The sequence below is a fragment of the Alexandromys fortis genome, unplaced genomic scaffold (genome assembly GCF_014885135.2).
Source record: "Alexandromys fortis isolate MF-2015 unplaced genomic scaffold, M_Fortis_MF-2015_v1.1 scaffold_484, whole genome shotgun sequence".
NCBI lineage: Eukaryota > Metazoa > Chordata > Mammalia > Rodentia > Cricetidae > Alexandromys > Alexandromys fortis.
In genome coordinates this window covers 108,278-124,120 of record NW_026068353.1, presented here as the reverse complement: position 1 = coordinate 124,120, position 15,843 = coordinate 108,278, and the positions used below count along the sequence as shown (strand labels likewise).

The 15,843-nt window shown below is 47.5% G+C and overlaps 1 protein-coding gene across 1 annotated transcript; it reads left to right on the top strand.

Moving 5' to 3' along the window:
• Positions 1–5,854: 5,854 nt before the first annotated feature.
• On the top strand, positions 5,855–7,045 carry LOC126495352 (paired immunoglobulin-like type 2 receptor beta). The gene is made up of 2 exons (XM_050132960.1): positions 5,855–6,104; positions 6,397–7,045. Exons 1-2 carry the CDS (start codon positions 6,017–6,019, stop codon positions 6,807–6,809), a joined length of 501 nt encoding a protein of 166 aa, XP_049988917.1. The 5' UTR covers positions 5,855–6,016; the 3' UTR covers positions 6,810–7,045.
• The last annotated feature ends 8,798 nt before the right edge of the window (positions 7,046–15,843 follow it).

The following is a 15,843-nucleotide window of genomic DNA, read 5'->3' as shown; positions in this document are numbered from 1 at the left end:
CTCTTCCTCTTCCTCTTCCTCTTCCTCTTCCTCTTCCTCTTCCTCTTCCTCTTCCTCTTCCTCTTCCTCTTCTTCTTCTTCTTCTTCTTCTTCTTCTTCTTCTTCTTCTTCTTCTTCTTTTCACAGACTACCTCAGGCCAGGCAACCTAACTTCTCAAACACTGGTGGCCAGGCTAGAACCCAACATCTGTCCCCAAGGGTACCATACTGTTCTTTTGAGACTCAATACTCCCTATGGGTGTTTGGCCAAGGGTTAAGCACTTAAATGTGGTTGAGAATGTTGATCTTGTTGTTAGTATTTGTTCTGGGCTACTTTAATGCTTCTCCATTTTGAACAACCTGGCAAAGGGTCAGTCTCCCTTTGGAAACTGTCCTAGCAAGTCACATGATTATTTGAGTAACAGCATTGAGACCCCTTCTCTGTGCCCAGTTACCCGAAGGGAGGAGATGATGACTGGACACTCCTTCAGATGACCGCCAGACTGACATCACGGTAGTCTGCTTGTGTGAACACTTCAGGGATGCCCAGAGGCAACACCACTCCAGCTGGCAAGTGACCACGACTGCTGCTGGGTGCAGTAAATATGGAGAAAAGACACCAATGAGTGATTCTTATCACTGGGGTCTTTCTGGTTCACTTTCCAGGTGCCTCTAATAATGAAGTTAATCAGTAAGAGACATTAAGAGACAAGAAGCATCTTTTGCAGGAGAGTACATCAAAAGGTACCTTTTCCTGGACAACTGTTTTAAGCTATAAGGTGGCTTCAGTTGGGGATGTTGTCAACAGATCAAAGCTAATGCAAAACCAAGAACACATTGTTTATCTGCATGACCTCCAAAGGTTGCGACTTTTTTTGTTTTTGTTTGTTTGTTTGGTTTGGTTTTCAAGACAGGGTTTCTCTGGGTAGCACTGCCTGTCCTGGAACTCGCTCTGTAGACCAGATTGATCTTGAACTCACAGAGATCCGCCTGCCTCTGTTTCCCGAGTGCTGGGATTAAAGGTGTACCCCACCACTGCCTGGCCCAAAGTCCGTGATTTTTAAAAAACCAAAAGTGAACCAAATTGGAGGGTTTCTTGGCGCTCCCTAGCTTTACCACTCTCTCTTTTCCTCGCCCGTCACTCGTCCTTTCGACCTCTGGCACTCCATCTGCACTTTGCAGAACAAAGGCATAGCTGTGGATAAGGGGAGTAAAACTGAGGTAAGCAAGGTGGCTCCGTGGGTAAAAGGTGCTTTCTGCCAAGCTAGATGAACCAAGTTTCATTCCCTGGGGTCCACATGGTGGAAGGAGAGAACCGACTTCTGCAAAATGTCCTCTTACCCTGTGGCCGAACAAAAAGTGCCCAAGAATGAGGCAATCTGGTTCTTTCAACAACGGCTGAGGCAAATACACATGACCTTAAACGAGTGTCATATAAACTATACAACAGAGCACAAAAACGAGGCTCAAAGCCGGGCGGTGGTGGCGCACGCTTTTAATCCCAGCACTCGGGAGGCAGAGGCAGGTGGATCTCTGTGAGTTCAAGGCCAGCCTGGTCTACAAGAGCTAGTTCCAGGACAGGTTCCAAAGCTACAGAGAAGCCCTGTCTCAGGGTGTGTGTGTGGGGGGGGAGAGGCTCAAAATAAACACATTGTTCTTGTGGTCTTCTGATTTTTCCATATGACATGGACTCACAAAACATGTTTGGAATCAGTAAAAAAATAATCATTTTTCTCTTTACTAAACAAAGTACCCTTGCCCACACGTTATGTGGAGGAGCCTAGAGGGAGGGCTTCTGGTTCTATCCAGTGTCTTTATTCTGGGTTCCCATCACACATCAGCTGAAGTTTTCCTTCGTCCTTAAAACCACTCCCACTGGGGCTGGAAAGGTGGCTCTGTGATTAAGCGAGCTTGGTGCTCTTGCATAGGACTCAGGTTCAATTCCTAGCACCCACACAGTGATTCACAACTGTCTGTAACTCTAGTTCCAGGAGTTACAATGCCCTCTTCTGACCTCCACAGGCAACAGGCACACATGTGGTGCATAGACATACATGGAGGCAAACACCCATACACACAGAATAAAAGAATAAACGAGTCCAAAATTTTATAAAATAAATTTTCAAAAATCTGCCAAACCGGACTCTCTGAATATGGGTGGCAGTTGTATAGCTGGGGCAGACTGTCAGAGCACTGGCAGTGGCACCAGATTCATCCCTATTGCTTGTACTGGCTTTTTGGGAACCTATTCTCTTTGGATGGATACAGTAGTATATATGTCTTGCTCAGCCTAGATATAGTAGGGAGGGCCTTGGACCTTCCCCAAAGCAATGTGCCTTACCCTCCCTGAGGAGTGGATGATGAGTGGGGTAGGGAGGTTGGTGGAGGCAATGGGAGGAGGGGAACTGGGATTGGTATGTAAAATGAAAAAATATAGCTTGCTTTATTTTAAAAAAAATTAAAAATTTAAAAAACCCAACTGCCCCCATCTGTGATACTTGTCTTCTTCAAAGTCAGGTGTGTTAGATCAAATTCGAGCTTGGAATTTTTGATTCAGGACAAGCTTGGATGTGTGTAGACCTCTCCTGGACTTCCATGCACCCACACATCTGGACTTTTCTCTTGTAAGATTTCCTTCTCTTTTTTAAAACATTGTTTTATTGTATGTGTATTAGTGTTTTGTCGGAATGTATATGTGTACTGCATATGTGTTGTGCTTGCGGAAGCTAGATGAGGGCATTGAATCCCCTAGAACAGAAGTCACAGGTGGTTATGAGCCTATATGTGGATGCTGGAACCAAACCCAGGTCCTCTGTAAGAGCAGCCAGTGCTAGGATTACAAGCATGGAGCCATCTCTCCTACCCTGTAAGATTTCTTCACAAATCTCCATGTAAGGCTGTGACCCGGTTCTTACCCTCAGGCAATTGTTCTCAAATACATCTGCTTCTTCCAGCTTTTGGGACATTGACAAGAGTGACTCCATTTTATATCTGACCATGGACACGCATTTTTATAACATCCTGTCTTGTATTTCAGTGTTTTTTTTTTTTCCGGCTATTCCATAGGTTGGAGCTGATGGTCCCTTGTGGGTGTTGGTTTAATCTGACCCAAGTTCTGAAAGGAAACATCAAAACCCTGGCTTGTAAGCTACCTAAATTGAGTGCTAGGAATCAAACTCCAGGCTTCTTCAAGAGCAGTACAAATTCACAGCCCCTTTGCAATCTCTCTGTTCCCTTAGGCATTTATTTTTTATTATGGGTGGCTACAAGAACTTGTGTGTACCCATGAAGGCTACAGTGCACATGTGGAGGTCAGAGGACAGCTTTTGGGAGTCAGTTCTCTCTTCCTACCATCTGGGTGCACTGAACACACGGCATCTGGTTTTGCAGCAATCCCTTTGTGGATTTTTTTTTTTTTTTTTTTTTTTTTTTTTTTTTTTTTTTTTTTTTTTTTTTTTTTTTTTTTTTTTTTTTTTTTTTGCTTTTTTCGAGACAGGGTTTCTCTGTGGTTTTGGAGCCTGTCCTGGAACTAGCTCTTGTAGACCAGGCTGGTCTCGAACTCACAGAGATCTGCCTGCCTCTGCCTCCCAAGTGCTGGGATTAAAGGCGTGCACCACCACCCCCCCGGCGATTGTTTTTGTTTAAGCAGAATGGTGGCATAGGGGAGAGTAAGGGACAAGGGCACACGTAGGAGGTTCCTGCCCACTGTGGAAACCCAGATGGTAGAAAAAGAAGGAGAACAGCCAATGAGTAAACGACCTGTGTTGGTGGCAGGGCAGCTCTGGCTGTGGGCAGAGGGGATAAGCATGGCCTCAGGACATCTTGGGAGCAGACAGTATTCCTTCATGTGTCCCTGGCTTTGATCATCAAAACCCCAGGCCTTTGTGTTCCAGAAAGTTCCTCCTCCCACATGATAGTACCAAGGCTGCAGGTGACTCCTGGGTCTTGTCTCTCATATTGGGGAAATATCATTAACAGTTAAGGAAGCTGAGTACCGCAGGTCCTTGACAAGCCCCATTAGAGGACAGTCTTATGGGCTTCCACCTGGGTTCAGGGCATTGAAAGCAAAAGGAATGTGTCACTTGGCTTTAGGGAGACAGAAGGTAACAACAGTGAGGTGTGAGGTCTGAGGCCAAGAAGAGCTGTAGGTCTTCAGAGCCTGCTCTGTCATGGTTCCTGAGGACAAGTACCTGGCCCGTGGCACCCCTGTGAGCTTGCTTCTTTGGATGACCTGGCAATCAAGTGACCTTCTTCCCATAGCCCACAGACAGTAGGAAAAAAAGCCAGACAGAAACTAAAGATGGGCATCCTCTGAAGATCCTGCTGGGGTTGAGATGTAGCTCAGCTGGTACTTAGCTTGCGTGAAGATGTGGGTCGGGTCCCCAGCATCACATACACTGGGTATGGTGGTGCATGCTTGCAATCCTAGCACAGGGGGATGTGGGAGGGGGTTGTGGTCATCCTCACCTACAGAGCCTGAGCTATGCAAAACAAAGACTCTACTGACAAAGGAAGTGGGTCATCTGTCTCCTCTTCTAACTAAGCTTTGCATTAAAAACCAGTGTATCCCAAAGATTCCATACCTTTGGGTCCTCAGGGAACAACGGGCATAACTGTGTCAACAAAGAGAGAAGTCACAGGAACTCAGAGCCTGGCTAGGGCCAAGGGATCTGAGGACCATGTGGGCTGTGAGGAAAGCAGAGAAAGCAGATATGAGAGAGGGTGGGCTGCTTTCCCGCCTGCAGAGAAGCGTGGAGAAGGCAATCAGTGTCCAGAATGGGAAGTCACCTCTGCATGTGTCACTCAGGGAGACTGATGCCACTTCCTCTGATACAATCATGTCTTCCTGCCATAGCTGAATCACGCTGATTGTATTGGGGAAGGGAGGGATGACGCTCTTACAGAACCAGTCCTGAGGTCCCCACAGCCTCTGCCTCCACCCATCACATCTTAGTCACAGGACATCTATGTCCATCTCAAGGATGTCGCAGGCAATACGTGATGAGTGACACATAGTTACTCTGAGCCTTCTTTACCCACATTCGCTAATGACCACAGTTAAAGAAAATCATCTCTAGAACTTCGTGGAAGGTGTCACCTGTCCCTGGACTTCGAGGTAGGGCTGAGTGATGCACTGTAGCATGGCTGACACCTCTGTGGATCACGGGATCCCTCAAGGACTTAGTGAGACTGGAGTCCCCTCAGATCTGCAATTTGATGGTGGCATGGTCTGAGCCAGGACTACCTCTGTGGGTGGGAGGGCAGCAACGCTCTTGCAGAAACAGGATAAGCTTTAGAACCCATGTCTAGGGAGGGGACTATCACCTGGGAAGCCTAGGAACATTGTGAACTGGGCAGGAGGGAGTGGAAAGGACACTGAGGGTTCACCAGGCCTTGGTTCAGCCTGAGAACATTAAGGGATTACTGAGGATCAGGAAGTATTCGAAGAGCAGAATACGGGACCACATTCTAGAGTTGGGGCTGAGGTAGCATCTACTCCAGCACCTCCACCATCAGCATCTCTTATCTGAGCATGGCATTCAGCTGGTCAGAGACATGGGTCAGCTTTTCTCTCCCTGAGAGAGCATGTGCAGGTCCAGGAGGCGGTCAATTCCTTGGGATGAGAGACTGAGACACACAGAGAACCAGCAAAATAGGAGGATGTATGAGAGAGTGGGGAGGGGAGGTAGAGATAAGGAGGGAGGGAAAGGGGACAACATGGTATATAAATAAAAGGACTGGGCAGACAGGAGGTCAAGCAGGAAGATATGAGAGCCCAGGAGGCAGAGGTAAAATCAAAAAAATAGGGGGTTGGTCCAAGGGCCTGGTCGTTTGTGGCTAACCACAAAGGGGATCTTCTGCAACATAGGAAAAGAAGAATCCAGAATGATAAAGGAAGTTGCTGGCCACAAGGAGGTGAGATGAGGAGGTCCTGAGCCCACTCGGTCCTTCACATGAGGTGGCCCAGGGGATGTGGATCACTTAACAATTGTTCTCTTGATTCCTGAGCACCCTGGTGTCACTCCTGTTCTCCCTGATGGCGCTGCTGGTCTCATTTCCTGGAGGGATTCGAGCATTGGTTTGGGTCCTGCTTCTGCTGCTGCCAGCAGCATCCCTGCAAGCTGGTGAGTGTGTGGAGTTCACTGCCTGGGACTTAACCACAGGAGGGCTGAGTGGGGCTGGGAAGAGTGGACTGTCATGTGGAAAGGTGTTTGCTCGAGGAGCCAGCCAGTACTCTCTGCCCAAAGAGAGGGCTCATCTTTCAGAGTGGGTCCAACCCAACCTTTCCCTGTCTTTCCTGTCCCAGCCATAGAGACAGTCGTGCCCTCTGTTCCACACTGGGTGAACACTCAGGAAGCTCTGGGCTGTCCTTTCCAACTCCTGCAGTGACTTCGGATTCTCCCCCATCCTTCCCAGGGCACTCAGCAGGATCCAACAGAAAAAGACTGTACGGGGTGAACCAACCAGCACGCCTCTCTGGTGTCCAGGGCGGCTCCATTGAGATCCCCTTCTCCTTCTACTTCCCCTGGGAATTTGCGAAGAATCCGCAGATGAGGATTCTCTGGAGATGGAAGAACTTCATCGGGGAGCCTATCTACAACGCCACCTCCGGTTTCATACATGCCCATTTTAAGGACAGGCTCATCCTGAACTGGACACAGCCTCAGACATCTGGAGTCCTCAGAATCCTAGACCTTCAGGAAAAGGACCAGAACAAATACTTCTGTCAAGTTCATCTGAACACAGGAGAAGGCAGGAAGATTTTGAAGTCAGCTGTTGGGACCCAACTGATCATCACTCACGGTGAGCCACCCTGGCTCTGCCTTTGATGCCTCTCTTGCTTCCTTGTTCTCTAGGTGTCCCTTCAGGCTACCCAACTCATATTCCTTTCCCTTGACTCTGCCTGAGCCTCTGACAACAGGATCTTTCCCTTGGAGCTGTGACAAGTCTTTGCTGTCTCCACTGACCTGTTCTGCCATTTTCTGCTCAGAGAGAGCCCAACCCCACTTTCTAGGCCTTAGCCCTCCACCTAGATCACCCCATTTTGTTCCAAACTAACACCACAGTGGAGTGCCTGTGGAGACTAAAAGACAACCTCAGCGGTCATCCTTCTTATTTTATGGGACAAGATCTCTCGTTGGCTTCAGGATTGCCAGCTAGGTTAAGGTGTATGGCCAGTGAGCCCCAGAGACATGCCTGCCTCTACCTGCTCAGTACTGGCATTATAATTCAAATATATATATGTCAGGCTGACTTTATCTCACAGAAATCTGCCTGCCTCTGCTTCTAGGGCTAAGATTAAAGGCCGTGCTCAGGTCACCCAGCATTTTATATGAACATTAGGGATCAATCTCGAGTTCTAAGGTCTGAGCAGCAACCACTATATGGACTGGTCATTTTTGTTCATTATCCACATCTGTGACAAAACCAACTCTATTTCTATGGCTTAATTATCTGTGACTAAGTGAAAATCTGAGGACACACAGCCAGGACAGGTAGGGACTGTGTTATCCTAGAGTCAGCCTTCAGCATGTGTTCCACTCTCTCTGTGAAATTCTAACAGCTGCTCTCCATCCCACCTCCCACAGAGGAGACAGATGTGACACTCCCCCCATCCCTCCTCATCCAGGGAGCATCTGCTCACTCCTCATCTCTCCCCAGCAGTCAGCACCCCCATGCAGAGCCCCTCCATCGTCACCTCTGCAGTCACCACAGCTGGACTGGAGGACACAGAGGGCCAGAGGAATCCTTCTCTTGTGAACCTGGGAGCCACGGTCGGGGTGGTGATGGCCACAGCTGTGCTCATAACCCCCGTCTGTGTGATGTTGATCTTCCTCTGGTGGAAGCAAAGGTGAATGGTCCTTTGCTTTGGGTGAGGACAGGGCCTCACCCAAGCTTGGGAAGTTGGAGAAAGATTTACTTGTTCAGGGAAGAGTACAGAAAACAGAAGGACGGGAAGGGGACTGTACTCAGCAAGGACTGAAACTGAGTTTAACTTCCTTAGAGACTTTGCCGGGAAAGAGGATAAAATGAAGATGAACAAAAAGCCTTCTCTTGCGAAATCAAGGGGCCTACATGTGCTTCAGGGCTAACTGCTCATCTGAGAGGAGCTGTGCTGCTAAGCAGGGCTCATGGAAGACCGGAGTTCAGGGACAGCATCTCACAGGAAGCGAGAACTCTGTAAAAGGACAACTGTTTGAGTTGGCAGTATGGCATAAAAAGAGAATTTAATACCGCAGTGTGCTATGGGCCTATGAAATGAAAAGAAAATGCATAGGAAGAACCGTCACTAAATGATGTAAAAGCACTGTGCACCACAAACAAAACACTGCCGAGAGAAGTCATGTACCAGCTGGGGACGGCTCACTTGGCAAAGTGCTTGCCCATGAACTTCAGGACATGGGTTCCATTCCAGAACACACACACAAAAGCTGGCCATGTTGGCAGATACTTAGGCAGGCAGAGATGGTAGGACCCCTGAGGCTTACTGTGCTGCCAGCCTTGCCCAGCCAACAAGAAGCAATTCAATGACCGATCTGTCTCAACCTCTAGGGTGCAGAACTCCTGCCCAAGGTTGTCTTCTGTCATTCACATATGTGTGTGTTCATATGCAAATATGCACATGCATATACATACTGCCACAAATAAATTTGATAAGATTTAGGGAAATATTAATAAATGTAAGGTGACCTCTTATTTGCAAAATGGAAAAATTTATACATTGAGTCATTAAAACACACAAAACTCTAAAAATTCAGTGCAATCCGTATTCAACACTGAGTTGCATTTTTGTTGAGATAAATGATTTATCTTTCATAATTCATAAGGATTCTAAGAAAAAAAGGAGACACAGTGGGTCACATCTGTAACCCCAGCACTAGGGAAATGCAGAGGGGACCAGTAGTTGAAGGCCATCTGTAGTTACATAGAAAGGCGAAGGCCAACCTGAGCTTATTGAGACCTTGTACACACACAAAACAAAAGTCAAGTGTTGACTGATTTCAGAGCAGATTTAAATCCATGGTAAATAGAAGACTACAGGATATGAGCAGAGATGAGTAGATACTGGAGTGTAATTAAGAGCCCAGAAATAAATAGTTGAACATGGGGTCCCACAGTCTTCAGAAAGACTCAAGCCTCCAGTGAGATAAGAAAGGGAACTGAGAAGTGGGTGAGAAGTGGCCTCAGACACAGCAGAAGTCTGACTGGGAATCAAACCCTGAGATTAAATCTGCAGGGTGCAGCAGCCTGCACACACAGGGAAGCCAGGGATACAGTTTCCAGGGAGACAAAAGGGAGGCCTGGTAAGTTCTAACGTAGGCAGAGCGCCACAGAGAAACCCTGTCTCAAAAAAACAAACAAAAATTTATACTTACTTATCTATTTATTCTGTGTGGTCAGAGCACACATGTGCTACAGCCTGAGCAGCAGCCAGGTTCTAACACTGCAGTCTGACACTCCGCATGGTCACATGCATGTAAAAGCCCCATGTGTGCACACCACAGCCCCAAGCAGCTCTTCCACAGAAAGTGTCCCTCACCTGTGAAAGTATCATGGCTGCAGGGCCCTGTCACTGCTGTAGGGGAAACATGGTTCTCACTGCAGGAGACTGATTACAGCATCCTGGACAGAAACCATCCCACAGCTGAGTCCTACTGAGTCCGGGACTTGAAACTAGAACAGAGCTCATGATTAAGGATCCAGCAGGTGGCAGCAGTGAGGCTGAACACAAGAGGCAGCAGGGATCCTGTAGAAGCCACCAGGGCCGGTTATAAAAATGGTGGGGACTAGCAGATGACAAATGTCAGCTTCATCAGGTAAGCACCTGCTTGGTTACTTAGCAATTCAGTGATTATTTACCCACAGACCCCAGACAGTAGGGCAAAGCCCAGATGAAACCTGGAGGTGAGCACTCATGATCAGGAGGGCCTCTCCTCAAACCTCACTGAGGCTAAAGACAAGGTTCATCTGGTGGAGTGCTTACCTGCCTGGCATGCACAGGACCCTTGGTTTTATCTCCAGTGGGAAACAAAGGGGCACAATGGGGCACACCTGTCACCCAGCACTTGGGAGGGCAGAGAAGAGGATCTGTAGGAGTTCAAGGTCATCTTTGGCTACTTAACAAGTTCAAGGCCCCTCCTGGGCTATATGAGACCCCATCCAATAAAAGGGGCCATGGCTTTCTGACAGGTACAATAGGCCCTGTTCCCTCACCTGACTGACTGCCCACTTGTGGTCAATTCATCCCAATGGTTCTGTGTTCAGCATCTCCAAGGGCAGGATGGATGGATAAAGGCATGTGTCCATGTGAGCTGGGAGTGGTTGTTCCTGGCTCAGGTCAAGGGATCCAAGGTCCATGGGGACTGTGAGGAAGGCTACAAAAGCAGGTATTAGAGAGGCGGCCTTCACAGTGACCTACATGGAAGTACAATCAATAGACAATGGAGAAGGCAATCTGTGCCAGGAAACAGAAGGAAATGGGGAGTTACCGCTACTGCATGTGTTACTCAGGAAGAATCGTGCCGCTTCCTCTGGAACAATCATGTCTTCCTGCCCTTCAGGGACCTGATGGAACCTTGTCATAAGGAAGGATGGATTGATCCTCCTGCAGAACCAGCCCTGAGACCAACACAGCCTCTGCCCCCACATCTCACGACACGACTCTATTCACGGACCAGCTGTGTTCACTCTCAGAGATGTCCCAGGCAGTATGTCACAAGTGACACATTGCTGCTCTGAACCTTCTTTGCCCAATTAGTACACAGAATGTTCTGGAATGACAGGAACTAGCGGAAGTCATCTCTAGAACTTCATGGAAGTTGCCACATGCAAAACAAGAGCTAAGTGTGGACTGGGTTCAGAGCAGATTTAAATACATTGAGAGTCCAAGACTATAAGATAGGAGCAGAGATAGCAGATAGTGGAGTGTAACCGAAGGCACAGAAATAAAGTTAGAAGATGTAGTTAGTGGTTTTCAGAAGGGCTCAGCCCTGCAATGGATAAGAAGAGCAGCTGAGAGGTGGAGAGCAGCAGTCTGGGAGGCAGCAGCAGATCTGACTGGGATTCAAACCCTGAGACTGAATCTGCAGGGTGCAGCAGCCTTCACTCACAAGGAAGCCAGGGAGTCAGGTTCTAGGGAGACAAAAGGGAGGCCTGGTGAGTGCAGAGCAGGGAGAGCAGGGAAGGGACATGAGGTCAAGATCGGGGAAGGAAACAAAGGGAGAAGGACATGGACAAGGGGCAGTGGACAGGAGAGCTGTCCTCTGATTGGCTGTGCTGTGCAGAAGGACAGCTGAGGACTGGCCTCAGGTCCTGGGGACTCTCAATCCAGACCCTGATTGGCTGCTGCAGAGCTGTTTGCTGCCCTGGACCCCTAATGTTGTCTGAACCCAGAGAACAGCTGAGAGGCAGACAGAGGATCAGCATGGCTGCCACACTGACACTGGTTCTTCTCCTACAGGCCAGCAGACTAAAGCTGAAACCCTAGCTAGTTGAGCAGCTAGCTGTCATGCCAAGGATCAGGTGAGGGGCTATGTGGGAAAGATTGTTTTGAGAGCCATGCAAGGGAGCTAGTGAGGTGATTGAGTCAGCAATGACTTGCCCTTGGCAGGAGGACCTGAGCTTGATCCTGAGAACCCACAATATAAGCCAGGGAGGTGACAGGAATTTGTAATCCCAGCCCTGGACAAGCAAGGGCCTGGTAGAGCCCTGGGACTGGCTGTCCAGCGACTCTAGCCTTGTTGCTGAGCTCCAAGGCAGTCAGAGGCTCTGTCAGAAAATTCAATGTGGATTTCCCAGGGATAAATCATAGTCATAACATTTTCAAATTTATTTTAAATGAAGCATTTTAAAATTACATATTAATGAACCAAAAATAGTGTGGCCCAGCAATATAACTGAGAAAAGGCGCTGCTGCCTAGCCCAATAACCTGGGTTTGGTTTCTAACCACCGAAATGTACAGGGAGACTAACTCTGGAAACTCCTCCTCTTCCTCTCAGGGTCAGCCACAGGCACATGCTGAGACATTGTCTGTTATCTGCCACTACCAGAACTACAGGGGCCAGCATCTAACCAAGGTGACCAGTTTCCATCAAAGTAGGGATTGCTGGCCACACACCCTGCATCTCACTCTCCTACCTGCCTCCTGCCTTAGAATCAGAGAGCATGGCTATGGTCCTGATCTCTGATACATCTTGTCCCTGAACAGGACCTCCTGCTGGTCTTCCTTTTCTCACAGACCCAGCTACATGCACCAACTTTCCTTATTTCCTGCCATGTGGATGTTCTGGTCTCTGGGGTCTCCCCTAGGATAAGACATCCTTCTCAAATTTAGTCTGTCTAACATTTATTTGATAGTCAACCAGTCACCTTCTACCAAAGAGCATGCTGGGACATAAGGACAGCAGACTGACCAATAAGAATTAAAATCAGGCTGCTTTTATAGCCAGAAGAGGTTCATGGGCATGCTTGATGGAGACCCACGAATCAGAAGCCTCGAGTGCGTTATCAATCATGGGACTTAGCTGAGTCATTGAGAAAACTGTCCCCAATCCTATGATGCTTGCTGAAGATGGAGGGGTGATGGAGAAGCCACCAAGGCTTCTCATGACTAAAGTGAAGTCTACGGAAACAGCTGTGAGATGCCTGCTGTGGTGTAACTGGATCCAAGCCTCTGAGGCTGAACCCATCAGCGGCCAAGGTCCCAGTAACCTTGACAGCTGGGGTGGTGTCTCCTCCGGGCATCCCTGAGTTAATCTTAAAGATGGGAGTAGGTAGACTGACAACCCAACGTATCATGATCTAATTAATTAATTAATTAATTAAAGCAAGCAATTGATTAAAGCAAGCTTTTTATTTGTATACACGAGCTGCTTCCCCCAAGGCAGGGTTCAAGAGGTCATCACTTTGAATGTAAGGAAGACAAGTCCTCTATAGCTCAGGCAGGGGTTTCCAAATGAAGGATTTTAGTGGGTGAAACAGTCTGTGTTACAGGAGCAAAACATATGCATAACAAGATAGTCCTCCTGAAACAAAGACATGGTTGGAGGGTGGGCATCACAAGTCATTGTGGGTAGCCACATAAGCTTCTGAAACAAAGGTAGAGTCACAAAACAGTCATAAACATTTTTAAAAAATAAAGATATGACTGTCATTCCTGGAACAGGCAGTATGGAACCATTTATAGTTAAGGGTACAGGTGGGACACAACCAAATCCTTGAGCTACAGAGGTTTAATCAAAAGCAGAAATGAACCTAATTTGTTCTTACTCTAAGATGATTTTAAGCTTAAGATGGAGACAGGCTGGTTCTTCACCTTGAAGTGTTCACACAAGCAAGCTGCCATTATGGTGGTCTGGCCAGTCATCTAAAGGAGTGTCCATTCATCAACTCTACTCTCTAAGTAGCTGGGCAGAGGGAAGGGACCTCAGAGCTGTTACTTAAACGTTCGTGTGACTTGCCAGGTCAATTGTCATTGTTCAAAAGGAGAGGTTTCAAGAGGTAAAGAACACAGAACCAACAATCTCAGCAACGTTTAGGTGCCTTAACCCAGACCAAATTCCCATTGGGTGAAGGGAACATTGTGTTCCAAGTGTGAAGAAGATGTTGGGTTCTAGTCTTTGGGATTTGTGTTCCCTGTCCTGAGGCAGTCAGTAACAAAAAGTACTAAAGGGAACTGGACATTGTGACATATGCTTATAATCCCAATGATTGAAAGGTAGAGATAGAAAGATCATGAATTGAAGGCTATCATTATTACCCATTGAGTTTGAAGCCAGCCTGCCTTACAGGAGACCCTGTCTTGAAGCCAACAATCCAAAGCTAAGCAAAACTGCGAAAAGTACAGAAAGGTGATGGAGGCAGGTCATCTTAGTTCACTTTGGTTGGTGACAAAGAACATGAAGATATCACTAGCTTTCTCTCTAGATTCACTTAGACAAAATTTTCAACTATAGTCGGTTTGCTTTTCTCTGTTTGTTTGTATCTTTGTTTTTGAGATGGCGGGGTGTCTGTGCTAGGCTGCTCTGACTGTTCTGTAGTTTTCTATGTAGATCAGGCTAGTCTCTAACTCACAGAAATCAACGTGCCTCAGCTTCTAGAGTGCTGGGATAAAGTCATGTGCCACCTTGTATACACTGTATGTTTTTAGTTTGTTTCCTGTTTCTTCTTTGTCTGTCGTTTTTTAAAGCAAAATATATGATATTGCAGAGGGGACTAGGAGATTCGTAGTTTCTCTGACCTCAAACTTGATGATTCATGAGTTTCTGTCTCTGATCTTGGGGCAAGATCAAAACCTGGAGTCTTAATCCATAGGAATAGGTCACACAACCTCACTCACTAGGTCTTTAGGACACACTATAGAGTCTTTTCTTGTTGCTTCTGTCTACAGGAGTTCAGAGAGGTGCTCGGGCTGAGGTTGGACAGCACATGAGCAAGATGAAGATGATGATGACCCTGCACTGTTGGTTATTTGAGGGAAGTTTCTGGAATTGGTGGTTCAGACAGAAATAGGAAGAATTAAGCCTGTTCTCAGCCACCACTGTCACAAGAAAACACAGCTGGGTATAAAATCAGAGTCTTTATGCTAGGGACATTATCAGAAACTGGAGTCTGAAGACTTATAGAGCCTGGCCTTGGGAGGCCATGTTTACTCAGGAGGAGGACTGGTAAACACGTGATGGCACATCAGCTGTGAAATTGCCTTTGATGACGGTGTGTGTCTGTGTGCAGGGGCATGTGTGTGCATACAACTGTGAGCTCATGTATGCGTTGGCCAGAGCAAGACCTCAGATATCATGCATGTTCAGCTCTTCTGTGTTTTGTAGTTTTTTGTTGCTTGTTTTTGTTTGTATGCTTGCTTTTGCTTTTTGAGACAAACTCTCACCATATAGCCTTTGCTGGCCTGGCTATATAGACCAGGATATATAGACTAGATATATAGACCATGGAGCCTCCAACACACAGAGATCCACTTGCTTCTCCCTCTGCCTCCTAAATTTTAGGATTAAAGAATGCATCATTATGCCTAGCCACCTTGGGTTAAATATTTAAATTACGCTTACTTATTTGTTCTGTGGAGGCTGTGTATACCCATGCTATAGCTTGAGCAGCAGCCAGGTTCTAACACTGTAACCTGACAGTCCCATGGTCACATCCACACAAAAGCCCCAGTGTGCACACTGTGGCCACAGGCTGCTCTTCCACAGAAAGTACCCATGCCCTGTGAAAGCATCACGGCTGCAGGGCCAAGTCACTGTTATTGGGGAACACATGGCGGTCACTGCAGGAAACTCATTATAGCATCCTGGACAGAAGTCATCCCACAGCAGGGCCCCTATGGGGATCTAGCTGAGTCCAGGACTTGAAACAGAGCCCATGACTTGGGACTCAAAGGCCAGCAGGTGGCAGCAGTGAGGCTGAGCACAAGTGGTGACCGGGATGCTGAAGGACCAATCAGAGCCTTTTGTATAAAAAAGCTGTTGACCAGCAGGGGCACATGGCAGCCTCATCAGGCCCAGCCTCTCCTTGGTGACTTAGAAATGGAGTTACCCTTTACCCACAGACCCCAGAGTGTACAACAGGGCTCGATGAACCCTGGAGGTGAGTACACATGACCATGAGAGCCCCTCTCAGACCTTACTGAAGCTAAAGGCAAGGTTCATTGGTGGAGTGCTTACCTGCCTGGCACAGAACCCTGGGTTCTCTCCCCAGCAGAGAATAAAATGCATGATGGGTCACGCCTGTCACCCAGCTCTTGGGAGAATAGAGAGGATCTGTACGAGGTCAAGGTCATCCTTGGCTATGTAACAAGTTCAAGGCCCAGCCTGGACTACATCAGACTGCATCCAGTAAAGGAGTTGGGG

Coding starts and splice junctions, on each gene's coding strand:
- LOC126495352 (XM_050132960.1), top strand. CDS start 6,017: ATGGCGCTGCTGGTCTCATTTCCTGGAGGGATTCGAGCATTGGTTTGG. Junction 6,105..6,396: donor AGCAGCATCCCTGCAAGCTG/GTGAGTGTGTGG, acceptor CATCCTTCCCAG/GGCACTCAGCAGGATCCAAC.